Source organism: Falco punctatus (assembly GCF_963210335.1).
Source record: "Falco punctatus genome assembly, chromosome: 10".
In the NCBI taxonomy this organism is placed as follows: Eukaryota; Metazoa; Chordata; class Aves; order Falconiformes; family Falconidae; genus Falco; species Falco punctatus.
In genome coordinates, this window is record NC_137590.1 from 20,944,263 (window position 1) to 20,970,842 (window position 26,580).

The window sequence follows — 26,580 nt, forward strand, 5'->3', positions numbered from 1 at the left end:
TTCATTTTTCTAATTATTTTTTTTAACTATCACATAAATGATCACATACACTTCAAGAAGTTGCAATACAGTTTATATAAGGCATAACTGCCAGAAAGGAAAATTTAATTTGTGCGATATTGCATGGTCTGGATGAAGGTCCAAGTCAAAGCTTGTAAGTTATTATGAAGTATTACTTTTACAAATGGTGCTCCTATGCGAATTTTCAGTTTTAATTTGGCAGATCCCTGTCCTTGTGTATACTCAGTATTCCCATATTTTGTGAAGGCTGCACACTCATATTCCTAATTCAAGTCAAACAGGGCTGTATTAAAAACTGAATTTAACAGGGAAGCACACTTGTATGTATAAGCAAGAGTCCTGTGGCCATCTTAACCTGGGAATAATGGAAGAGGACATTTGTGAATGGTTTAGCAGGTCCTTGAGGACCTCTCTCTGGTTACAGGTTGTAACAGAAGATTTATTTTGCTGCCCCTGTTAGAGAGTTGATCTAGTCTGCCTTACACAATTGTTTATTCCCCAATAAGATATTTCAATCTTGTGGACTTCGGAGTGCCCATTGAAAGCCCTAATTAGTGATCGTTTAAAGTACTTAGGTAATGTTAACTCCAGCATACAAGGGATGCTCTTGAGTCTGACCCCTGCTCATTCCATTTCTTTTTGGAGCTTTGAAGACAATTGATTTTTCAAGACTGCAGCCTTCCCTTAAAATCAGGGGCTAAAAGAGTGGGGACCTAATCTTGGTTCAACCATTCATGCCATCTTTAAAGACATGTTTACTTTTTTCCCTCTGGATGTCAATTAATAGATTTTAAAGTCAGTGAATTAACCCAATGTGAAAGAGTTTAGAGCACAATTGCATGTGGGCAGAAAATGCTAATTATAAATAATCGGTCTCAAAAAAAAAAAAAAAAAAAAAAGAAAAAGTGAGTGCACCTTAAATAGCTGATGGGAACAGGTTAAAAAAAAGGTCGGGGGGAATTTTTAAAGCTGGCTTGAAAGTAGTATGTAGAGTTACATGGAGAAGAACACCAATCAAAACAATTTATATGAAAGGTAACTTAGAGATGACTTTTGCACACACTGGGTCAAACACAAATTTTAATTTCCCTTCACAAGAAAAAAAATGCTCTGAGAAAGACTCTAATGTATACTCGCTGAAAAAAAAAAAAAAAGTCTGAGGTAGTCATAAAGATATCTGGAGACCAATATGGTAAAGGAACTTTGCACTGGCATCTTTTGGCAGCATCTCCTTGCAGTGGATGCAGTTGTATCCACACTTGTTATATATATGTCTTTACAGAATTTTATTTATTATCTCTCCTATCTGTACCTGCACCAATGCAGTCACATTTGGGTTAGCAGCAGTGGCATTACCACGTGTACCATTATCAGCACTGTTATTAGCTCTAATCCTTGTCAGAGTTGATTTAGATGATCTGTCCCAGACATTTGTAAGGACAAGGAACCACATCAAACTGACTCATTTTCATTGCAGATGATTTTCTGTTAAAAACTATGCAGTTTAGGATTATTTGCTGGACAGCTGTTGGGACAAAATTATGATTTAAACAAATGGAAAGGAGCCTCAAAGATTTTGTTGAAGGCTGAGCTCAGGTCAGAGATACTGAGTGTCTCCAAAAAAAAGGTGGTCATGAAATGCCCTTGAATTAGACCTGCAAGACCAGATGGGAAAAGATGCTTTTGAAGAAGGGCACCTGACCCTGTTTGGGAATGATGGAGCCTCCCACCATTTGTTCAGCCATCAGTTTTTGACAGTGGCTTTAGCACTGCAACCACGAGGAGAGCACACTTTCTGACAGCTCCTCCCAAAGATCTCAGTATTAGAAACTGTGCCATAGTCCAGTGCTTTCTGAAAGATGCTTGAAATTTGAAGTTAAGAAGCAAAGAGAGGTGAAAATACAAACAACCTGTCCAGTTTCAAGCCAAAGAAGCTGTGCAGTACCATCACAGGAGGCTGTTCAACTCCTCCATTGTGACTACGCCATTTTCATACGCTGAACGAAGGAAAGTCTGACAGGAATGTGTAATACATGGAAAACACAGACCAACAGCTTCTTCCAACCCAGCCAAACTAGCTGCTACTGAGATTCTGCTTTGGGGACTGGGATTTCTGAATGTGAAGTGGTACTTAGCTCTGTTTAAAAAAAAAAAAAACTATCTTATGCTTCATTGTCAAGAAGTAAAAGAATTTATTAGTAGTATTTTTACCTCAATTATTAGTATTTTTTAACATTATTAGGACATCAGCACAATGAGCCAAAGCTGAGATTTGGCAATAGTTTCCTTTTAACATTTGTAACAAGCTCTTCACAGCTTCTTCCCTTTTAATTTCAGAGAATATATACTTTTAAATAAAGGACTCTTCTTGTGAAGGAAGTAGTAGATAACACTCAAAAGAAAAACTTATACACTCTAAATCAAATAAATAGGCAGGGGCATCTTGAAATTAATAAAACAATCACTATTGATTGTATCAGATAAGTGTGGCAGGAAAATAGAAGCTTTCAAATTTTAGTTATAAAATGTAATTTAAATGTTTCTTTTGTGCAATATGCCATGTTTCTTTAATATGTATATTTGACAGCAGGTTTGAATGCACTTTCTTCTTTTCATCACTGGTGTAGCTTTGTTTTCTCCAAAAGTCTATAATTCTTCTTTCAATCATTTTAAATAGAAAAGATGGATGTGTTGAATTTCCTTTCTCTGAGTACTGACTGTTTTGCCACTGCATTTTGGACTAAAATAAAGGTGGTGAGGTATTTTGATAGAAAGCAGACTATTGGGTAAACAGAGCTGCTACTGTAGAAAGAGGGCAGGAGGCTGGCACGTGGTAACAGTTGGGAGCAGATAAATGGTAAACAGCTGAAATACACCTATGTTTCTGCTAATCTGAGTGCATCAAAATTGACAGGGAATTTTGCCTTGAAAATAATAGACAAAACATGATGCAATGGGAGCAGGACCAGCCCAGTAGCTGCATTGTAACCAATCTAGCAAAGAACTAGATGTCCGTAACAGCACAGAGTGAAATACACAGGTCTTGGTATGTCGTCGCCCAGAATGAAATCACTTTAAAATTGGTGCATAATGCCTTTTCTAAACTTATATGATGATAAACTGTAAAATGTTTTTTAAAAAATATTAATTTTAAATTACGAAGATTAAACTAGGAAAGAAACTCACCTATGGCTAAGTTTGTATATTGGAAAGGATTCAGATAGCCCATTAAATACTCCAATGGTTATTTACAATAGGATTAATTTCATTCACATTGGAGAATACCTATTATGTTTCTTTAGTTTATGCTTAAGCAGCTGTCCAATTAAAAGGAATCAATCTTCTACAATGCTTGTATCTGAACATGGCACTGCCCACTGTGCAATAACTCCTTTGTATTTGAGAGCTAATATGCCATGCAATTATGATCTACAAAGGGTTGTTTGCTTTTTGATTTTTTTTAATCCTCCAATTCCCTAAGAAATTATCTTATCACTCTACCATAATTGAGCATTCCTTCTCAGTTCTACAGGTCAATTAAAGGGTTAAAAATTCTCTATCTCTATCTTGATCTTTGCTGAAATGGTGTACGGGAATGAAATGGTTGCCAATTTGTTTGCAATGCATTCTGACTGTACGGGAGTTCTTTTTTGCCTGACAGGCAGGTGAGATCAAAGTGGTGCAGGACAAAAGGGGCTCAGCAGTGATTTGTCAGGGGACGAAAGGCAGTCCTGTCTGGGAAAGTGGCTGTAGCCCAGAACGAGCCTTCAGATCACTAACAGGCTAAAGAAATCATGGCATGAGAAAAAGTACAGCAAAAAAGGTTCAAAGGTCAGTTTTATTTGGTTTGGATTATTGGTGCCTCCTTTTAAACCAAAGAGCAAGAAGGGGAAAAAAGAACAGGCTAATAACCTTTGTTATTGTCCAGGAAAAAACTCTTTTGTACACATTGCTTGGGGATTGTCTGTAATTAAAATGCTGTTGTTAGATCCAGGACCTGATCCTGCAAAGTTTTACTCATGTGAGTAATTCTCCATTGCATGAATAGTCCTGTGGGGTTACTCACGTGAATAAAGATTACTTTCATGATAAAGTTCAGGCATTGTATTTGTTTAGGGGACGCAGGTGTGTCTCTGTGTGTCTGTGTTTGTATGTCTGCTCAGAGGTCGGTGTCCTTCCTAAGCAAAGATTAGATTTTAGTGAGTGACCTGAAAAAAATTATATATTTGAAAACTGAAAACTCAAGACAAAAGCAAACAAACAATTCTCTGTAACTGTTCGCATTCTGCTTCCATAAGATTCAGGAGATTACAAAACCCATATTCTCTTTTAATCCAGGTATTTGACAATTACCTCACTGATTTATTTCAGACAAGATCTGTGAGTCACCATCCACTGTAGATCATGCCCAGTAATTATTATCTTCCATAATTATTGAGTAAAGAATGTATTGGTTTAGGTTATGAACAGATGGTTGTATTCCTTAACTGGAGAAAGATGCTAGTGACATAGGTTGCATCCAGCTTATTTAGGAAATGGCAGTCTTTTCTAGCCGAGGAGGAGGCCCCCACACGGCTGTCTGGAAGGAAGTATACTTGCTGTGACACTCACCCTTCCAACAGGCAAGGAAGTGAGGTGGGAAAGGCATGGGCTGACAAACCCTCCTGTTCTCAGAACAGCAAAATAATTGAGTCTGAGATGGTAATACAGAATGAGAGTGGGTGCAAGCCTTGCTGGGCATCGCTTTCATCCTCCTAAATGGCAGCAGGCAAGGGCACACAGGGAGAAGAGGAAGCTCTCTATTATTTTTGTGTGCTTCCCTTGGTTTTCCTTTGAGCCAAGAACTAGTGTATTTTGGATAGTTAATGGCTAGGCTGGAATGGATTGGATAATAGTCTGAAAACGATACTTACATTTTCACTTCCATGAGGGAAAATGGTACAACTGGTGAGTGAATAAGTCTCTCAACTTTTTCTGCTCCACACTGAGATTACTTCCAGTGTAGAGTGGGGAAAGAGCCAAATACAAATGGTCAGTGTGAAAAAAAAAAAAAAGGGAATTTTTGTGATCAGGTGCAAGATTCTGCAAGCACAGAGTAAGATTTGTTGTCCCTGGATCAGCTATGCATAAAAGCTGTAGTAGGGAAGGTGGGGAGGTAGAAAGGGAACTGTGCTTCTTTTAGCAATACCCAAATTATCTGAAGAAGTGTCTTTGAAAAGTATTCCAGGATTCCCCTGTTGAGGTCTGATACAGAGGTCAATTCTTAGGGAGCAACATTGCACATCGATGTATCTGGGGCACAACTCCAGCAAACATCCTTCATATATGAATAAACAAGATGCTTCTGAGACAAACAGATAATGATGCCCTGGGCCTTGTGTAAGGGATCTGACTTCATATTAGAATTCACCCTTGTTCAAAATGATGAAGTACCAGAGTGGGGCAGGAGCGAAATATGTTCCTGGGATAGGAACTTCAGCTGTGTGCAAGCAGTTATGGGTCAGCCCCAGCCTGACCCTGAGACCACAGTGCTGCAGCTAGCTAGTCTGCCAAACTGTTTTGGGGATCATTCTTTGCAACATGTGTCTGACTTTCTTTGGAGTCCTGCAGCTCTGGGAACTGAAGAGAATCTATTGAAAAACAACTAGTGGTAGTCTGGAAGAGTATGTCTGCTAAAGACCTGCTGATGGGAAAAGGAGAGGTTGCGAGTAGCATTGCACTTTCTTGTGAACATGTTCAGTTGAGAAATTCTGCAAAAGGTGTTGCTTCTTGGAGGATCTGCTTATGGTGGCTAATTCCCAAGTATTTCAGTAAGATTCTTAGCTTTCCTAAAAATTATTTATACCCTTTGGTTGCAGAAATTCCTAATATGTTTGGCTTTCTGTAATTAAGTGTTAAAATCAGAGGGAAAATGTATCTCAGAGAAGAAAATAAAATTGAGCCTTTCTGGAGACCCACTGGGGTTCCAGTAGTCTTATTTAGATTGTCCTGCAGTTTTGGATTGTGAAATGATCCTAGTTTGATCCTTATCATAGTCCTAAAGCAAGAGCCATCAATGCAGAATAAAAGGAGTTGGACTGAAACAGGTGCATCCAAAACATAGGTTGATTTTCTTCACTTTGCAGATGGCTGTTGTGGTCAAGTTAGAATCTTGGAGGCCTCTAAGCCAAAAACAAAGTCAGAGGTAGCTGATGGAGTTGATTTGTACTCAGTTTTCTGTGCACAGTCTGTGAGACATGACACAGGAACAGCTCTGGAAATTTTTTTTATTTTTTGAGATAGATTATTAAGGCAAATAACTGGATTACTTAGGATGGATTAATGGCAGCAAAGAATACCGTTTGGACAAAGCAGTTCTCAGACATCAAGATATAAATAAGTACTTACCCAGCCTCCTGTAATTTACTAAAGAGTGAATTCTGCAAGATACATCAATACTTTTAAAATGAGCCAAAGGGAAAATTCTGGTCCGTACATAACCATCTGAAACAAGGCCTCAGTAAAGATATCTAAGATGCCACATCTGTGGGACGCAACTCACCAATGCTGGGAGTATTCAGATGTGATGAAAAAAAGAATGACCTGTATTTACTAGTCAAACATCTAAACTAGAGGAAAGAGAAAGATGGATTTCATTTCTCTGTGAGAAAAATCTCTGAAAGAAAACAATGAAGTGGGGTGAGATGTGGCAATAATGTTTAGAGGTGGATAAAATAATATTGGCCATTAGCTCCTAGTTTTGCTATTCTGAGTTTATGAGCTTATGTTACTTAACTTCTAAGGAAAGGGAGGCAGCTGCCAAAAAAGTAATGAGAAAAATATCCATTAAGAATTCACCCGTGGCTTCCAGCACATGCGAAATTTGGCTGTGGATGTTAGTGATACAAAGATTCCCCATACCTATTGCTTACATGACCAGTTCTATGCAAACCATTAGCTCAGGCATCACCTGAAATCTGGTATCTAAGCACTGGTATCTAAATTGGAGTTACAGCATTCAGCATACAGCATACAGCAGTGCTGCAGTCATGCAATGTAAAGACCAGGAAAGAAAAAGGCCCTGACCTTTTTTGTAGATCATAATACATCCCTTTGCCACCAAAAAGCCCCATTCAGTGGGAAAATATTCTGCTGGGGCTAATAATCACTAACTTAATGCAGAGGCTGCAAGTTAGGAGGAGGGGTTTACTGTTCTTTTCTGGTGGCTTTGCCACACCAGCTTTGTCACAGGCAGTGCTCCATTTATTTCTGTGTTGTCATCAAATTATGTCTACACCTTCCTTCTAAGATTCTTCAGGGACATCTTTTATTTATTTTGCTTAACATGTTGTTAATTTGGATCATAACTTCTATGAAATTTTTCCAAGGACAGAAGTAGTAGAAGACTCTCTCAGATTAGAAAGTGCACTAAGATAACATACTATTAAATTATTAAACCTCCCTCTTTATGTTACAGGTGAAAAATACACCTTCAGATTAGCAGCTCTGACACCCTTACCCACTTGTCAAATTGGATTGAAATGGGAGAGCCAAATAGATTTGATCTGCCCAATACTTTCTTGCACTATCTTAGATATAGGATGTCTAGAACAATCAGTCACTTGATTAATAACCTAATTAATGAAATTACTGTGAAAAAAAAATGTTAAAGGCTGCAGAAGAGCACCATAGGAACCGAGGCTATGTCTGCTACATGGGTGACCAGTGACAGGGCCGTGTGTGCCAGAACCCTCTGCCTTGCAGGAGAGCAGGTGCTGAAGAGGAGAGGACAGGAGGAGGGGCTTCCAGGGCTGCTGGGCCTGCAAGAGAAGCTAGCAAAGACAGTTCGATACCCAGACATGAAACGTTATGCAAAAGGCAGGTTATTGTGGCAGCATTTCAAATGACAGCTCTGCTACCAGGTGCAGCTACTGCTCAGGAAAAAACCCCACAAACTGTACCTTGAAATGTCAATATTGAAGTGCCCATATAAGAAGTATAAATTTCCCAAAGGAAGGCAGAGGGATTTAGCAGTGAAAAGAGATTAATTCCTCCTTGTTCACGCTGCTGGTCAGAAGGATTTAAGAAGTAGGACTTCTGCTTCCACAAAATAGGAAAAAAATATGAAGAAATGCCATACATGTTTTTTCTCAGCAGCTAATTTCCTCTAAGGAGTTCCAGATCTAGCAAGAGAGACCTTCAGTCCCTCCTTAGACAGGGCGTCTGTGGGAAGGATCAATACCTGCACAGTATCAACTTTTCTGCTAGCTTGGATAAGCCCCAGAGCCTGGTCCCATGTTTTTGACTGCAGACCTCCTGGGTGGCCATGGCAGAGACCTGGAGGGGAGCAAAATAACACTGATTTCAGCCTGAGCCTCTTGAGACTCCTCAGGACCACTCCAGGTGTTGTGAGCACCTCTTACCTACCTAACACAGCTGGAATGGAGATGTCATTGCCACTGTCTGAAATTCTGTAACCAAACAGGCTGTAGTGACATTGGGTCTAGAGGTAAACTCATATATTTGCAACTGTACCTAGGACACTCAGGAGTTATTTATTGTTCCATTTTATTTTCCATGCAGGCTCTGATAGGTAGATGCAGGGAATACCAGAAGGAAAGATCCTTTTAATTTTCCTTCACAGTACACATTTTCCTCTCACCTTTTGTGTGTGGCATGTCAGCATGTGTTTGTGCACGTGTGTGTATGAGGAATACAAATGGAATCATTCATTTATGCACTGGTGACAAATGCCAGGTACTTTCATCTCTTCCCTTGAGGCAAAAGAAGGTATTCCATTGAAATTAATCTAAGACACTAGTTTTAATTTGTGTTTCTGTTTGTTCTTTACTTCATCTTTTTAGATTTAGAAGTTGCATAACCTTTACTTGTCTTTACTTCTCCTGCCTACTTGGCCCTCTTTCTTATCCCTTGATCTAGGTGAAACTTCAAAATGCTTTGCATCATGACCACCTTAGGACAACATACAACCATGAATGGGATGCTTTGGGAAGATCTCAGCTGTGTGATGCAAACCTTGATCTGCAGTAGCTTCCCTAAACCCAGAAAAGTTTAAATGCAACAGTTACCAATCTTCGGTTTGGAATGGATAATTCCTGGCATTGGGGTTTTTTCTTCCAGGGACATATGTTCATGCACGTGGCATTTCCCTAAGGCAGCTAATTTCAGTTCTTACCTCTAGTGCTTGGGCAGCCCCATGCACAGACCTAGGCCTGACCTCTAGGCCTGTCATCTCATTTTGCAAAGTGTTGATCCAACCACAGCTTGGAGAAAGAGAGATCTTTTATCGTCAGGTAACCCAATTCCCAATGATTTGCTGGGCTGAATGAGATTGTAACAAGCCTCTGATTGTGAGAGTAACTGGGGGATAAATTCTAAAAGTAGTAAGAGATTTAGCTGAATAGCAGGTCCTTCTGGCATGAAGTGCAATTACATCATGGATATGGGCCAGATACTTCTCTCAGGTACACCACATTTCTCTTCAAATCTAAAAAAATGCTTTGAAGCTGATTTCAAAAACACGTGCAGAGTTACCAAAAAAAGGAGCAGATTTTCCAAGAGCTCAGGCTATTAAGTGATGATTGAGATACAAAGGTGTGAAGCAGGTATGCAAATCTGGTCCCCAGGTTATTAACAAATTACATTTCTGTTGGTTTTACATTCACTCATTCCTCTTCTAGGCATCCTCATTTTCCTTGTGTTTAGTTATTTTCATAGCTGCAGTTTACAGTTCTGTGTCAGTCTGAATATCCCTATTGTAGCACGATTTGAGTCTGCCACAATTCTTTACAAGCCACGTGACAACCATCTAAACTGCACCATCGCACATTTTTTGGTAGTGTTACATTTCTTCTGCTACTTCCCTTGTTTCTTGTATTGATAAGGAGTAAGCAACAGAGGGAAAAGAGATTTAAAATTGTTGTTTAATGTTGCTGCATTCATTGTTTTGAATGTTTTCATTCCCTTGTCTGAGAACAAGGGAAAATAATTTTTCTAGTAATAAGTTTAGGCCTGATCCAAATTCATTGGCATTAAAGAAAAGGCTCTTAGTGAATTCCATAGACTTTGAATGAAGGATTAATCCCTCAGTCCTCAGCCAAAGAAACTCTTGCCAGCTGTAGTAGGAATTTCCTGGAGTAAGGAACTTAGGCCTTTGCATCTTGTGTCAATACAATGATTGATGATGATGATTATGATGATGATAATAATAATAATATAAATCCATAAACCACACATGCTTTTAACCTAAATACAGAAGTTTAAAAATTCTAAATTAATATATTGTCTGAAGTACAATGTAACAGTAGCTCACATAACATGTATAGAATCAACTGTATTATTCTAAATCTGAAGATGTCAGATCATCCATAAACCATAAAAAGTAACTGTAATAATGAAAAACATTTCATATGAGTGAATAAAGTAAAAACTACTGTATGCCTGTAATGTGTTTAACATTTGCTTTTAGAGAATTCTTTCTATCTATTCTCATTTGAAATTTTCTAGATCTTCTTTTTTCCACCTGAAAAAGCAACCTGAGCTTTGAAACCTGTGAGTTTACTCCCCGGAGCTTTCCTCCTCTGCTGTCCCTTCATCCTGCTTTCTGGAAGTTAGGAGTGTACAATACAATAAATAGTATTGCCTACATGTATAGAACAGGGTAATGTGATGCTGTGTGGTCTGGAAAGTCATTTAAACAAGATTATATTGTTCACAGGGTGCAGAATAGCCCCGCTAGGAAACCACAAAGAAAACAAAATATAGCTGAATAAAATCAATTGAATTTCAGAACCTCTTCCCAACATCAGCAGGTGTGAGTTAACTGCATCGGCAGGAAAGTTACGGTCAGAAGATGACATTCGCACATTGGAAACAAATACTTAACCATCACCGAGGCTGTGTTTTCTTTGAGACCTTCCCACGGTCCACATTGCAGCTAGGATGGATTTTTAATTGGTGAAGGAGAGCGATTTTTTTCTGCTGGGGGCTCCACCCACCGCCTCGGTATTTATTGCTCTACAAATTGTAACTTCCTCCTCATCGGAGTAACAGGCCGGTCGTAAATCAGCGCTGGGGTCTGGCGGAGCGAGGGGCGGGCACGGCGGCTGCCGGCGCGGCGTTGGACCGCGCAGCAAAATCCGAGCCTGAGTCACAGTAGCATTAAAGCTGAACCGTTGCAAAATGTGATAGCGTTAAGTTTATTACAGGTTAAAGCTACTTAGTCTTTTTAAGCGCGGGGGAAGGGGGGGGGCGGGCTTTCAAAATTCTTCGGGTTTTCCCCCCATGTTTACAGTTATGAAATACTTCAATACAAATACACACTGCTTCGTCACGAAGATTTTTAGACGTATGTAGCCGAATATATGGCCCTTTTCCGACGGCGATCGGTTAAGAATACAAGTGCTTTGTGTGTTTGCAGGGCGCACGCTGTAAGGATAAAAACATCTGTCTCAAATACTCACTTTTACCCAATGACTTGTCAGGAGAAATGCTGGGTTTATGGCTTAACTGCAGGAAGGCTTAGAAATATTCCCTCAGCAAGATAAAGCATAAAAAATAATAGATACCTATTATGTTCCATTTAAAATCACACATTTCGAGCGAATTAATAGATCATTATCGGTTGCAATTCTAATTTAGTTACATACGGTCTAAAGCCTATTCTCCCCTCCACATTAAGCAACATACTCAAACTGCTCTGATTATTACTTTGGGGCTACAAGGAGCTTTGGGGCATAATTAAAAATATTTCCAGAAAGAATCGGTAGACCACATCTGACGTCCCACCCCCTGTTAGAATTAGACCACATCAAAGGGACTCTTTTTGTTTTCAAAAATGGTCACCAGACAACTTAAAATATACAGGAGTGGGCTTATGTTTTATTGTATAGATGTCTGACTAGAGTAAAACGACTTAAGGTTGCTTGCTATTCAGTGTTGTACCAAGTGAGACGAGGTAGTTACAGCCCTTTGATATTTCCGTGGAGGTCGTATTCATTTCATTTGAAAGGGAACCATTAATGATAGACCTATAAGTGTTCCCCTCCCTAATAAGTAGAATACACATCGCTTGGGAAGCCTGTCTGTGTCAGATGCCCAGGGCGGAAAGATTTGTAGATGATGGTGCTAATTATGAAAATGTGATCAAGATGGAAGCAATTTGAGCAAAGGTCATTAACGTGTTACTCTTCCACCCACTAGCCTTTTTGGTTTATTATTGCGGTGGGAGGCGGAGAGGGGGGGAGGGAGGAGGATCTTGCGGGTTTGGTTTTTTTCAGAGGACTAATGAAAAATGCCCTGCAAATCCAAAACTGTAAAATGTCAGCTGCACATCCACAGGGCGATGCGCCAGGCTCGGAACGAGACCTGAGATTTACTCGGAAGAGATCCCTATAATTACTGAAAGTAATTATGTTTTATCTCGCCTTCTCGCGGTGCCGGTGAAAGCATCTTTCAGGAGACTCGTGGCACGTTAAGAGTTATTTTTCTGCTACCGCTTTTGTCTTGTAGCTCCTCAGAGGTTACGAGCCCGTAGGACACGATTTGCGGTGCATCCCCGAGAGGAAGGTTTTTCAGAGGGGGGCTCGTTTTAGGAGGGACTGAAGGATTTGGGGCACAAGCAACGACGCCCCCCCCCCCCCCCCCCCGCATATACTGGGGTCCCGCATGTTTATGTTTTCATATTTTTACGTGGATACAGTGCTTTAATAATTTTAATTTCCAAACGTTTACTTTTACTAAATATACTGGAACTACATGACTGCCTGAAAGTAGCATCGCAGAAGAACAGCAATAAAGAATTAATTGTACAAACATTTATCATCCCCAGATCAAACTCTCCTTGTGAGGCTAGGGCTTCGCTTGTGGAGATGAAAAGGGGGAGGAAGGGGTGGTAATGGCGGAGAGGGGTGCTTGTGGTTTTTTTATGTGTTTCCTTTTATTCCAGACAACTACATAATGAAAAGCCTTTAAGTCTAAGAGAACTACTAAATATTAAGCACAACCTAAAACAGGGAGTAGCTTTCGAGATCGTTTCGTCCTCCTGCCATTCCTTTTAGGAGCAGGTCGGATCCGTTCCCTTATTTTCCCACTAGTAAAAGCTTGCTTTTCTTAAGATCTCTTTAACGTGTAAGAAAATCCCGTCCTCTACATAGGAATATCTTTTAAAAAAATTTTATAGACCTCTTCTTGTTCACCAATTCCGGGGAAAAAAATTATATTGATCAAGGTCAATGCTTGAATTCTGACGTGACTCACTTCAAAGGTGTATTTGTGTGTGCCCTTCAAGCACATTAATACTAATTATCTCTCAAACACTTCCCCAAAACTCCTACTGCCTGTTTCAGATGCAAATCTAATTAACGAGCTGCCTTTGAGTAGCACACAGGGACAGCGTAATTCACGGAGCTGTTGAACTTTTTGCCTTCTTTTATATTTATTTATAGGTAGCTCCATCATATTTTCAAAGCGTAGGCAGTCGTGTGAAGCTACATGGTAGCGAGGGCAGATCTGCTACAGCTAATGAGACTTACCAGGCACAAGAGTTAAGAAAAAGGATTAGCATTAGTTCCAACTTATTGCAAATACGTTCGGGGATGTATATCATAACACTTGCTGGGCCCTACTTTGTCTGAGTTAATTTAGAAATTGCTACATCTTGAAAGACCTAGCTAAATAATGCGTAGTATTTGTAACCCTGAACTGATTGATTTAGTAATAACTGTTTGCTTTCAACACCGGGGACAAAGCGGTGTGTGTGTGCTGAAGAAACCCTGACGCCTGAGTGAAAGCCATTAAAACGTGTTCTTCCCCTTCCAGCCCCCCGGGAGGTCAGGACCCGCACCCCTTTCTTATGCTTCCGCGTTTAACATGCGCACTTCCAAAAGCCACCTCCCGAAGATGTTTGTTTCGAGCATCAGCCCCCCCCCTCCCCGCGCTGAGCGGGGGGCGGCGGTGCCCGGCGGAGGGTCCGCGGCTGCACCGCGCCTCTCGGCGGGGCCGGCAGCGGGGCGGGCGGCCGCGGCAGCAGCCGGCCCCCGTGCGGGGGTGTGCGGGTGCGCGGCGTGGCGGGCAGGGATGCTGTGTAATTTTATCCACGCTGCGCTCCGGGAGTTCACACGAGACTGATACCTTTTGCCTCCTCTGCTTTGTATCAATTGGTCGCAGATCAGGCTATTGTTGCAGGAAGCTGCTTTTATTTCTATGCTCCGTCGATCAACTATTTTCCCCACAGTCTCTTGCCGAAATTCAGTGGGTGTCTCTCTCTCTCTCCCTCCTTCTGCCTCTCATGCATGCCGTCTGCCTATCTGGAAGCCCAAGGAGAAGGCTGATCACGGCAGCTCCATCTAATACAAACAGCTGGGACTCTTCGGTGGCCTTTGCTGATGTCTATTGATTTAAGTAAATCTGAGACAGATAAAAGGGCCAGATAGAGGCTGATAAAAACTTGCCAATGCTTCACGGCTCGAAACAGTGTGTGCTCTGCAACTTTGGAGTGCTGCTAGCAAGACGGCTTTAATGGGACCCCTGGTGTCATTCGCTCCAAGCCTCGATCTCCCCAGCAGACTAAGCGCTGCGGCCATCATGCCACAATGGTTATAATTTGGATCTTGTTCCTGAGTCTGTTGCAGGAGCCGTGGTCCCCAGGGCGGGCCGCGGGGGTGCCCGAGGCCGCCGGAGCCTCCCCGAGAGACCCCCGGCCGCGCCGGGATGCGGGGGGCCGCGGCGGCGTCTACGAGCACCTCGGGGGAGCGCCCAGGCGCAGGAAACTCTACTGTGCCACCAAGTACCATCTCCAGATCCACCCCAATGGCAAGATCAACGGCACCCTGGAGAAAAACAACGTCTTCAGTGAGTACCGGGCACAACTTTCCCCATCACGCTTCTCCTCGGGCCAGGCTGTGTGGGGAGGGGGTCTCGCTCGGACCAATTGCGTCCTGCCCCAACATCAACGGGCAGGACGGTGGGTGCTGGTGCGGTGCCGGACGGGGCGGTGGCGAAGCCGCTCCCTCCTCTCCTCCTGCCCAGCGCTGCCCCGCGGCCAGAGCCGCCGCACGGCGGCTGGGGCTCCTCGGCGGGGACCGGGGCCACCCCTGGCTGCCGGAGCTTTCGCCCCTCTCCTCGCCGGGCTCGGCGACACCTTGTCTCGGCGTGCCGGGAGCCACCCCGCTGGCTCGGCCGGACCCCGCAGCTCCTGCTGCGCGCCCTCGCACCCTCCGGCTCCCGCGCCCGCTCCGTGCTGAGGGCTGGCGAGCTCGACGGGGCAGCCCCCTGCCCCTGGCCCGGGCAGGGGACCCCCGAGCGTGCCCTGCGGGGTGTCGGGACCCGGCCGGCGGCGGAGGGGCTCAGTCCCTCCAGGGCAGAGCGGGACCCCCAAACCCCAAGTTCCCCGTGACAGGGACCGGGAACATGCCCTGCGCAGCCCGCTTGACCTGTCACTTGCCCTCGCTCCGCCTGGGGCTTCCCACGCCAGCCCTGCCCCAGCCCGGACCGCTGGGCAACCGGTGCCTTCACACCTCCCCAGGGCCGAGTCCCGGTGCCCCCCTCGACGGGTTGCAGGCTGCCCTCACCTCCCTCGTCCCGCCCCAGCTTGTCTCCCGCGGGGGGCTTGAGCTTCCACGGGCTAAATCACATCTGTCCCCTTTGACATGTGCCGGCGATCGGCGGTAATTAAGATGAAACGGGATATGTCGGGAGTGAGGGGGTCTGTGCGAGGGCGGCAGAAGGGAGGAGAGGGGGGATCAGCGCCGCCGCTGCACGGGGGGAGCCCCGGGCGCCCCCGCACCCAGCCCGGCCCGGGCACAGCCCAGCCTCCGCCGTGCCCCGCTACCCCTAGAAACGTAAATCCCGCCTGGTGATGGCACACAGAGATAGGGAGACCTCAGGGATCTGTCTGAACTCCATAAAGGAAAACCGCTATTTCCTAAAGAAAAACCCCCTCACTATCAAAGCCTGGAGGAGGCATCCTTCAGCAGCGAGCCGGTGCCTGATTCAAAACAGCTGTACCAAACCACCCCAACTCTCCCAGAGCAGCAATCTGGCTCTGCAAAGGGGACAGGCCCCCTGGCTCTACCTCATCATAGCTGAAAGGCAGCAATGGGTTTGGGCGCAAGGGTCGCCTCTTGCCTCCAAATACTCTTAACAAGTACTGAGCTGTAGGACCACAGCTGGAGAACAGAGCTGAGTTTGAGCAAGCCAGCTAGAGAGCCCTGCACATAGAACACATCTCCTGAGCCATTTGTGCCTCCATCAGCATCCTGGCACCTTTGGCTGGACATGAACATTTTGACAGATACTGTGCCAGCCTTGCCTGTGACACTCTTCTTGTGTTTGAGACCCCATCTTTGATGGTCTGAAAATCTCCTCCTTTTTAATTTGGCTCAGACAGTCATATTGTCCTTGTCTGGAGGGCTACACTGACCCCTTAAACGACAAGTTCCTTTCATTATTATATACATTGCTCTAAAATGCAGCTGATTCACTCTGTTTTACCCTCTGGAGACCTCAGCAAGTGCTTTGTCCTGAAATGGACAGCTTTGTGACTGGTTTCAATAAGTCAAGAGCTCTTGTGTTCGTAAGCATTAAAGAGGGTTTAAACTTTTTTATATACATATAGCATTAAGTGGACCTCTACTTCAGTGTCAGATCTTTTTTCATTTTTGTAAGAGTTCAATCTCAACCAGACATCTAGGGATTTATTGTCAAGCTTGTCTGCAACCATTCCCACATTGTCGTTGGTTTATGTTGTTTCAAATAGTAGTCTTGTTCCATTCACATGATTGAACTATGATTTTGATGTGAACTAGTGATAGCTGTGAAATCATAGTCTGCAGGTAAGCAGTCATTTAAATGCATCTCAACAAATTACACATGATGAGGAGCAACAACATATCTCCTAATTGTTTCTGTTCTAGGTATCCTTGAAATAACTGCTGTTGATGTTGGAATCGTTGCCATCAAGGGTTTGTTCTCTGGCAGATACCTGGCCATGAACAAAAGGGGCAGACTTTATGCATCAGTAAGTTTTATTTAAGACTGGCAGATGCCTGTCATTTCATATGGGGAGAACAGGTCTAGTGGGGAACACTGCTTTCTTATAAATAAACATTTATAGAGAAAAGAGTAATTTTATAACAGATTTCTGCCTGGAATTGTTACAGGTAACCAATCAGTACCTTTTTAAAGTGGAAAGAATCTGTGTTCTTACTTTCTTATTGCTTGTACAGCCAAAGGCAGAAGAATGTATTGGGCAAAGGTATTTCACATGACCAAAGTCCTTGGCAATTGGGTGCACCAATAAAGACCTCAGGAGTCAGCCACTGAAGTGCAGAATGTCCATCTTTATTCAGAATTATCCATATTTCTCTCTGATTTGGATCTTGGACACTGAAAAAGGATATACATGTCAGATAAAGAATATCCAGAAATAACTGAGCATCTCTTACAGGAAAGCAGCCTACTGGCAGGAGTTTCTTTGCACAGAGTATTTGGTTGGGCAGTGAAAGAATGTACTGTTACTAAAAGGCAGGGCTATAGCAAGGAAAGGAAATATGAAAAGGTACAAGAAGACAAAGGTGAAAATAAACACCTTATTTTACTCCTTCAACCTCATTTTTCATCCCAATCTTTGAGGTAAAATCTGGGCTGGGCTAATATTAGTGGGAGTCTTGCCTTTCCAGCCCAGCCAGTATTTCCCCTCAGGGAATAAAATACTTTAACTTAGACTTCTTCACATTCAGGGACACACTAAGGCATATTTGTCAGTGTGTATACTCTACACATTATCTACTCACTTGAACCTCTTCCATTGTCTTTGGTTATGTCCCTAGCAATCTTGTGATGTCTTACTGTGTAACAGCCATACTGCAGTTTCTCCAGGAATCCTGTGGTATGGAAACAGATTTGAAGAGAGTAAATATGGCTATGTGAAATTTGCTTCTTCCAGCTAGTCATTATATGTAATTCTGTTGACTTGAACAGCATGATATATCCTCAAGCAATGTGAACTTTTTTCACGTGAAGGCAACCTAGGTAACACAATCAACTCAGTTGCCTCCCTGGTTTAATGTATTTTACTCTACCTTTTCAAGAATGTTCTGATAGTGTTTATGACCCAGCTTTTGTGATGTGTCCCATGTGATGGACACTGATGAAAAGCCCCATGTTTAAAGATGATAGTTCTTTGCTGGTGCAGAGAACCAGATCACAAACAATTGCAGCAAAGGAAAATGTAGCTGAAGTGGAACGAGGATGTACTAGCTCTGCTGCGCCAGAGCTAAGGCTGACCACTCCTATGCTTCCAGTTAATATTGTGCTTAAAATGGGCATGTTTTTCAGTGGAGCTCCTCCATCAGCTCAGAGCCAACATATGCCCCAAAATACAGGAAGAATGTTCAAATTCTTTGTCATCTTCCTTTCTTGTTCAATGTAGGTATGTTTTTACTCAAGGTTAATTAAACTGAATTAAAACAAGACTGAAATAATTCTGAGCAAGAAGTTCCTCTCCTAGAGTGGAGAAAAGCCTAGAATAGGATAGCCTAGAGAGTTCTTTTCTCCTGGACTTCCCTTTCTAGTGTGAGGAGCATCAGGCCATCCTGAAGTTTGTTCAGCTGTCATATGTCAAGGAGTATCAGCCACGAAAGGGTTCTGTACAGCTAAAGACTTTTGCTGTTCCAGCTCGGGTTTCAGAGCTGGAGGGACAATCCAGGAAAAGCTGTTCCACTCCAGCTTTCTTCACAGAAGCAGCAAAGGGTGAGGACTCAGCTCAGGAGAAACTTCCTGGCTTTGCTTGCCTAGAAAAAAACTGACCCATGACTTTACTGGTATTACGGTTCCAGGAAGGCCCTGTTTCAAATAAGGCCTTATTTGAAAGGGCCCTATTTCAAATAAGACTGAGTTCTCTTGGGTGAATTATACAGGGAGCATTTTAGGAAATAGCATTGGAATAACTCTTATCCCTTAGTTCACTGTTTTTCCCATGTCAATAAAATGGGTTTGTTGAGTCTGAAGAATTCCTTTCTATCCTTAGTCAATTGTGATAATCCTCTAAATTTATCCTCTGTGATAAACTCTCTACAACCAAAACTGAGGCAGGCAGCAGGATAAATCTACCTACATATGGTAGTTGCATGGGTTCCAGCACCACAGCATATGAAAACCTTGTCCTTGCAAGGAAGGGCACTTCCGTTTTACAGCTGTGAAGCTGAGACATGTGGAGTCTTTTAAAATCTTGTTAAATGCCTATCAGCATTTCTGATGAGTGAATAGCATTAAAGACATGATGTTAATGGAGCCCATGGCTTTTCTGGCCCCAGCCCGGCTACCTGTGCCCTTTCCATGTTCTCCAGAGAGGCGATAAAAAAAACAAAACCAAACCAAAAAACCCCACAAAAAAAACCAACCTCTGTAGAGACAATGGTAGCAAGTCCCCTGTGCCTCTGTACTTTGCACATGTTGGATATTGAGGTCTTAATCACACTGATACAGCAAAGATGATTTTGTAGTTAAGAGGAGATGAATAGTGTGAAAGGGCCTTTATTTGCACTGTTTCTACAGCTCCCAGGGAGGAGGAAGGAATTCCTTGTGCCGGGGTTTTGCACAGTTCTCTCAGTTGAGGGCCAGATGAAAAAGGGTGAATTTTGACCAGGGGTCCTCAAAATTTTTAAACAGGAGGCCAGCGTGCAGATTAAGTGGCAGGAAGTCATCTGCGGCTGCTTGGTTTCCCCCCCCCCCCCAACCCCCGGGGTGTGTGTGGGGGTGTGGTGTGGTGTTTTCTGTAAATACCAGGGGCTGGATTGAGGACCCTGGGGGGCCTTATCTGGCCCACGGGCCGTAGTTTGAGGACCCCTGATTTTGACAGATCATGTAAAATGTGAGCACCCATCATGGGTGTGTGTTCTCTGTTACAGTTTGTAATAAAGGAGCAGCCTAGTATTTTGGAGGAACACACTGCTGGGCAGGGTGTACTTTTGTTATGCTGAAGCAAAGGAGCTTCATAAAGATGTTGTTTACAGCTCACCTATCCATAATAAACTGGATGTAATGGACTGCAGGTGTATCTAACTACTAATATACCAATGAAAGAGCCACATTTTGCATTAAACTGTAGGAATTTTACCTTTTAAATGGATGTCAAATGTTCATGGGTAGCAATTAAATCATCTTCATAGGCATATTTAGATCCATAAACACAAAAAAATCAATTTTACAGCTGAACAATTGGCAGAGATATTCATTCCTATTCACATGCCATTTTTTCTTTTCAGATTTTCTTTCTGTCTCTGACCCACAGAGTATGTTCACACTGCTGACAGGGACACCTTGTTGAACAGCAGTTCAGGCTCAGTACTCTTCTTACGCTCACCTTTTGTACCATCAGTCTAGAGATTTTCTTACCACGTGTTGCTGTCTTTATCCTAAAGCTGAATAGAGTCTTGCTTAAGATTTTAACCCAGTCTTACTGAGGTAGAAGAAAGCTGTTACCTGTATAGTCTTTCTTAAACTTTGTCATGTTTGCTTTACAGGAAAACTATAACGCAGAGTGTGAGTTTGTGGAGAGGATCCATGAATTGGGTTATAACACCTATGCGTCCCGTATCTACCGGACTGTACCTAACAGAGCTGGCACCAAGCGCAAAGCCAGTGCAGAGAGACTCTGGTATGTCTCAATCAATGGGAAAGGACGACCCAGAAGGGGCTTTAAAACTCGCAGGACACAGAAATCATCTCTATTTCTGCCCAGAGTATTGGATAACAAAGACCATGAAATGGTCCGACTGTTCCACACAAATGTGAAATATCGAGAGAGTCTTCTGAAGCCCCCAAGCAAGAACCAGCGAAGGAGGAGAGGACGCTGACTGGGTGGGGGAAGCTTGTATGGGGGCTGGAACTGACTGAGAGTCTTCAAAATACTACTAAAAAACCTAACAGCTGTGATTGTATGACAGACATTAACATGGACATTTTTTATATACTGTATAATATAACTGAAAGTTGCATCACTTACTTTTAGCTATTGTAGAATTATTATCTGTGGTAAAAGAGATTTGAGATTAAGACACATTCAAATGTAAATTAGTTGGATGTAATAATTTTGTTGATTACTTTCATATTTTCTTTTTTTCAAAAAAAAAAAATCATTTTCATGACTAGTATTGTCATTCTAACTTACCATAGGGTATTATCTCAGTGACCCTGTCCTCCTAGAGCATATGAATATTTTATACTTACCAATTTTGTGTCTACAGAGAAGGTGCAGCACTTTGATGGCTCTTTTGGCAGGTCCTCATAAAAGGCTATGTTCCAATTTTTATGGAATACAGGAGTTAGAAAACTGGGGGTTTTTTTAATTACATATATTTATTTTTATTTTACAATCAGCCAGTGTCAATAATATTTCTTCCAAGACTGTCCAAGAAAAGTAAAACTCTAAGCTACTTCAAACATGTCAACAGGCCTACACATTACTAGATTACTCTTGATTATTTTTTTATTATTATTAAAACCCCAAGACACCTGACCCTGTCATTCCAATAAATGAATGTTGGTAAAGTGGCACTTGCATTGGCCAAGCTTTAGCAATATATACCTGTTTACAGATTGATGAACCCCCTCCTAAAATAGGACCCAAATGTGATGTGAAAGCTGAGTTTGTGGTGTGGACTGAACTTGCAGTATAGGGAAATTCACCACTGGGGATGACAATCTTTATCTGTTACTTTTATTTAGCTGTTTTCTACAGAAAGTCCTAATTCTAGGTAAATATGTTTTAACTGTTTGAGGGGAACAGTATCAGTCATTGGGCACACAAAAACTGTGGTATCTTGCTGATTTAAAGCAACTGCTATGTTCTGATTTTCCTTTCTTCTCAAATGCCTCTTATTTTCACAAGGTAGTCCTAAACTGAAAGCTGCAAATCCAGATGGAGGTTAAGGATCATGAGTTTTGGTTCAATCCATATAAAAATACATTTCCATACATTTTTCTACTCTGATTCTGGAAGTTAACTTTTACAAAGTTGAGGGGAGTCTGCATCATAAGTTTAATTTTGAGCAAGGGGTTAATTTTAAAATATTTCTCTTGATAGAGTAGTGTAAAGGTTTAGATGTGCTTGACAAGCACAAATAATGGTTATTTCAATGCAATTTGGCCTTGTGCTCTTCACTTCCTAGAATTAGGCCCTGATACAGCACAGCTGGAGAAAAGAAAGACCGCACTGAAATAAACATTCAATCTGAATTTAACAAAAGCTCTGTAAGTTAAATATGACATTATATAGGAACAGACAGGTGCAAATCCCATTCCTGGTCATATTGACACAAAGGTCTTCTTGTGGGCTACCTACTGAATAACAGTATGACCATTTAAAACTAGGTAGTGAAAATCTTCCATCACTAAGGGGTGAATTCCTTGAGAGAAGTAAAACAAGCCCATAGAATTGAGTTTACCAAGCCTAGTAATTATAGATTTAGCACTGCTTACATCCCTATAAAGGTAAAATCAGAAAGGTATCTTTATACCAAAAAGTTTGCTCCATTCCTTCCACATTCATATCTTTTCTGCAATATTCTCACAAAGGAGGAAACTATGTTTGAACAAGAAAGTCAAAATTCTTTGATCTCTGCTTTCCTTTATACCAAAATAATGTAAAAGGACACTTATAAGATGTACATTAAATAATGCAATGTGGTGCACAGAGAATAGACCTAGGTTTAAAAAGAGTACAGAAAACCATGAACCATGTTCCCAAATTTTCTTGCTTTTACAAAATAACTAAAAAGAGTGATGGGATCTTCACAGAAGTAATCAGGCAGCATCATGCCAGTAGTCAATGAAAAAGCTGTTCAAAAAAGAAATAGACTGAAAAAGAAACAGAAGAATTCAGATTTTCTGGTTTGTTTACTCTCCTGTGAGCCACATAAGGTCCAAACTGCTGCAGAATTCAAGGTGTCTTTTCAAAGTTGGCTGTATCAGTGAAGAAAATTAGGTTTTGCATTCGGAGCATCAGGGGTCTGGGGGACACATTTTTGACTATGCCAGTTACCCTGTCTTATCTCTGTATTTCTCTTCAGGCTACTGGTGGGGGTTGAACAATTTTATTGGGCAGGAAAGAGAGGGATGTAAGGACTCCTCATGGCTCTCAAGCTTTAAGAACGAATTGCAAGGGAAAGGAAGCGTCAGTAAACCCAAGAGGCAGGGAAAGACCACCTGTAGATTAAGAGACCTGTTTTTTCCCCATATCTAATTTCTGGGCCATATTTATTTTGGATGCTTTCAGATCTACTTCACCACAACTTGTAAGGAAAACAAGTTCCATTCCCAGCTTTCTCTCTTTCCTCTAAAAATTGTTGTCATAAAGCTAATGACTAATGACTGCATCAGGTATTTTTGATACGTTCCTGATTGCCTAAAGAGCAGACAAACTCCTGTTTCCCATCATGGAAAGATGGCATCTTCACACCAGCTCTAAGTCCATTTCCTATGAAACATTCAATCTTCACTTTTAGCTTTTCTCAAGGGCAAGTGCTTGTGCTGACTTTATCCATTGGTTTTCTGTCTCTGTTTTTATCAATTTTTCCTTTCTTTCTTTTCTCCTTCTACCTCTCTTTTACAGACAGTCAGACTACCTGCCATAATGCAACAGCAAGTAATTGCTATAGGTAATATAGGAATATCATTGATTACAAAACACTTGCTTACTCTTGTCTTTATTTTGAGCTGTATTGCATATTGTTGTAATAGTATTGTTTTAACCACCTGCCTATAGAAAATTGCAATGAAGTTTAGCTTAACACATGAACTATATCCCTATTTCAGCTTCAGTTTTAATCCCAACAAAGTTTAAAATACTAACACTGGGGAAAAAATAGGAGGGGGGAGGCAAAAGAAAAAATAATGAGCTGATTGGATGTAATGGCATTTTAACTACTGTAGGTAAGTGATGATTTTCACATCAACCTAAAACAATTTTACTGACATTCTTAGAATTTTTCTTTGCCCAGTCTCATTGCAGCAATTCAAAGGGGATAGCTTTGGGATTTGTCAGGTTTTTTATCTTTTAAGAAATATTAACGTTCTTGTTGAAATACTTTTCATTACAGACATTCATTACTTAATATTCTTTTAGCAACCTTGAATTCCACAGTTCCCAGATATTGACAGGCTGAAATCTTATTCATGAAAATTATCCCAGTTGTAACCTATATCCCATTTTATTTGTTTGGACCAGAACCTTATGGGGTACCTTACAAAAGGCAGTAGATTTTGGTTACTGTTACTCTTTTCTTAGGATTATAAAGTTAAGATATGTCTCCTCTTTTAAAAGTTTCTTGAGTGACTTTACATCTTTCCATTGTACAGGCTATTACCAGGGGTTTTTTTTGTTTGTTTTTTTTGGTTTGTTTTTTTTTTTGTGTGTGTTTTTTTTTTTTTAAGAAAATGTAAACTTTACCCATTTGGGATTTCAGGGTTTCTGCAGACTTCACATGCTCCAGAAGTTCATTGGCATCCCTAAATTCATCACAAAACAGAGATCATAGAAAGGATCATTCAGGGACACCAGACCTGGTAAAGAGCTCATCTGCCATATCATTTTGTTTATATACCGAGTCAATTTTCAATTGTTTTGTGGTTCAGAATCCATTTCAAGGCCACCATCAGCATTCTGTGGTTACATCTGCATTAGCATGTAATGCAGACCCACAGCAACAGATCCGCAGAGCAAAACCTTGGTGCCAAGTACCCAGTATCCACACATTTTGGGAGTGGGTTGAAGGGTTACTTTGGATGACTTTCAGTCTGGCCCAATGAACTAGAAGCCCTTTAGCAGGTGGAGCAGTCTGAGAGGGTCTTTGATTTGAGTGCCATCAAGAAGGAATCCACTTCACACACAGCAAACGCTGACCTAACTACAACTAGCAGGAGACTGTGCTCAACAGCATGCTCCTGATTTGAACCAAATGTCAGTATAGATGCACCCTGTGTGAGATTCACTTATTGATTTCCTGTAACTTTTCCATTATGGGGCAGAAACCAGATCTTAAGACCATTACTTCAACCCTCTCCATCCTGGGTGCAAGCCAATTACCAGAGCACAAAACTATGGCTGTTCTCATCCTGGTGCCTGGAGTGAATGGTCACCATGTATTAATTGCCTGTTCCTGGACAACCTGCTCTAGGTGGCCCTGCAGGAGGAGAGGGATTGGACCAGATGCCTTCCAGAGGTCCCTCCCAACCTCAGCCTTCCTGTGATTCAGTCATTCAATTATTCGTTGTACTTAATTAAAACTAATTACTAGTTTGCTCTCCTCTTTGGATATTTAGATTCATGCTGTGCATTTCAGAGTCCAGTTCCCTATCACACCCTCTCAGATTTCTTTCCATTCTCAAACTTCATCTGAAACCAAGCATGCTGTTCAGCTTTGGATCAGTTGTTATCTAGCCCATTTTAACAGTCTGGTGTACTAACTGTCTGTTCTTCCCCTTAAAATCACTTATTGCACATTCAATATAGTCATTCAATTGCCAGACACAAACGAAAATTGAGCAGCTGATGACTGTACTTCCAATATCTACCTTTTCGGCTTCCTGACCTGCACCAGCTCTTCCCTGAACTCCACAAGGTACATTCCCTTCAACCCCTTCATAATTCTCTTCAACTCCTCATCATAAAAGTCTTTCTGTTGGTGCAATTTCTAGCACTGCATAGAACCATGTCATTTCAGTTTTGCACTTTAAATAAATAAATAAATAAATATTGTTCTGTATAAATTGTGCAGAATATACAAATATGGTGTTACTTTCCCAGTCACACATACATCATTTGAACTGGACTTGAATGTCATTTTCTTTCATGGGCATGAGGCAGAGAACAGTGCAATGAGGGGTTTTGACAAACAGTTTTTATCCACTTGTTTCCAGACAGAAGACATGCAGCTTGATCCAGGACTTCTTGATTTATATCTCAAGCAGATTTTTTTAGTTCCTTTAATCCTTGCTTTAGCCCATCATAGCTCTTATATTCCAAGCTGTTCAAAATTTCAAGGAAAATATTCTTGTCTTTGGTGATTACATTAGTATTTTTGTGGTTGTCTGTTCATAAAAAGCAAGAGTTGTGCATGAAACATAAATAGCTACCCCATGTTGAATAAGTTACAAAGCATGAATTGTATTCCAATTTACTCACACATTTTTTTCTCCACTTTTTCAGCATGGATTTTCCCTCTCTTTGAGGGTTGTTGGCATTCTGAGATTATGTTTTAGTAATTTTGTAGTATTTCTGACTCTTTGTTTCACCATTTCTTATAGGTCTGATATTCGTGTCTACAAGCCCTGTTACACATTTTCTTCAGCAAGAATAGCAGTGCACCCCATTTGTATTTGGAAACTGCTTCACACTTATACCCTCAGCATTTAGAAGATAGACTGATGACATTTCTCAAGGTAATCTTATTTAATTACAAAGAATGTATAAAATCTGTCAGTCATCACAAGCATGAAATAATGCTAGAGGGGATTTTTTGTTCATGCTTTTTAATAGTTGTACCTAGCCCCAAACCCTCT

The 26,580-nt window shown here is 41.6% G+C and overlaps 1 protein-coding gene across 1 annotated transcript; it reads left to right on the forward strand.

Annotated features, from left to right (window-relative positions):
* Positions 1 to 200: 200 nt before the first annotated feature.
* On the forward strand, positions 201 to 25,774 carry FGF3 (fibroblast growth factor 3). The gene is made up of 3 exons (XM_080404921.1): positions 201 to 14,871; positions 16,935 to 17,038; positions 20,544 to 25,774. The coding sequence occupies exons 1-3, from the start codon at positions 14,613 to 14,615 to the stop codon at positions 20,874 to 20,876; spliced, it is 696 nt and encodes a 231-aa protein (XP_080261047.1). The 5' UTR covers positions 201 to 14,612; the 3' UTR covers positions 20,877 to 25,774.
* Positions 25,775 to 26,580: the final 806 nt, after the last annotated feature.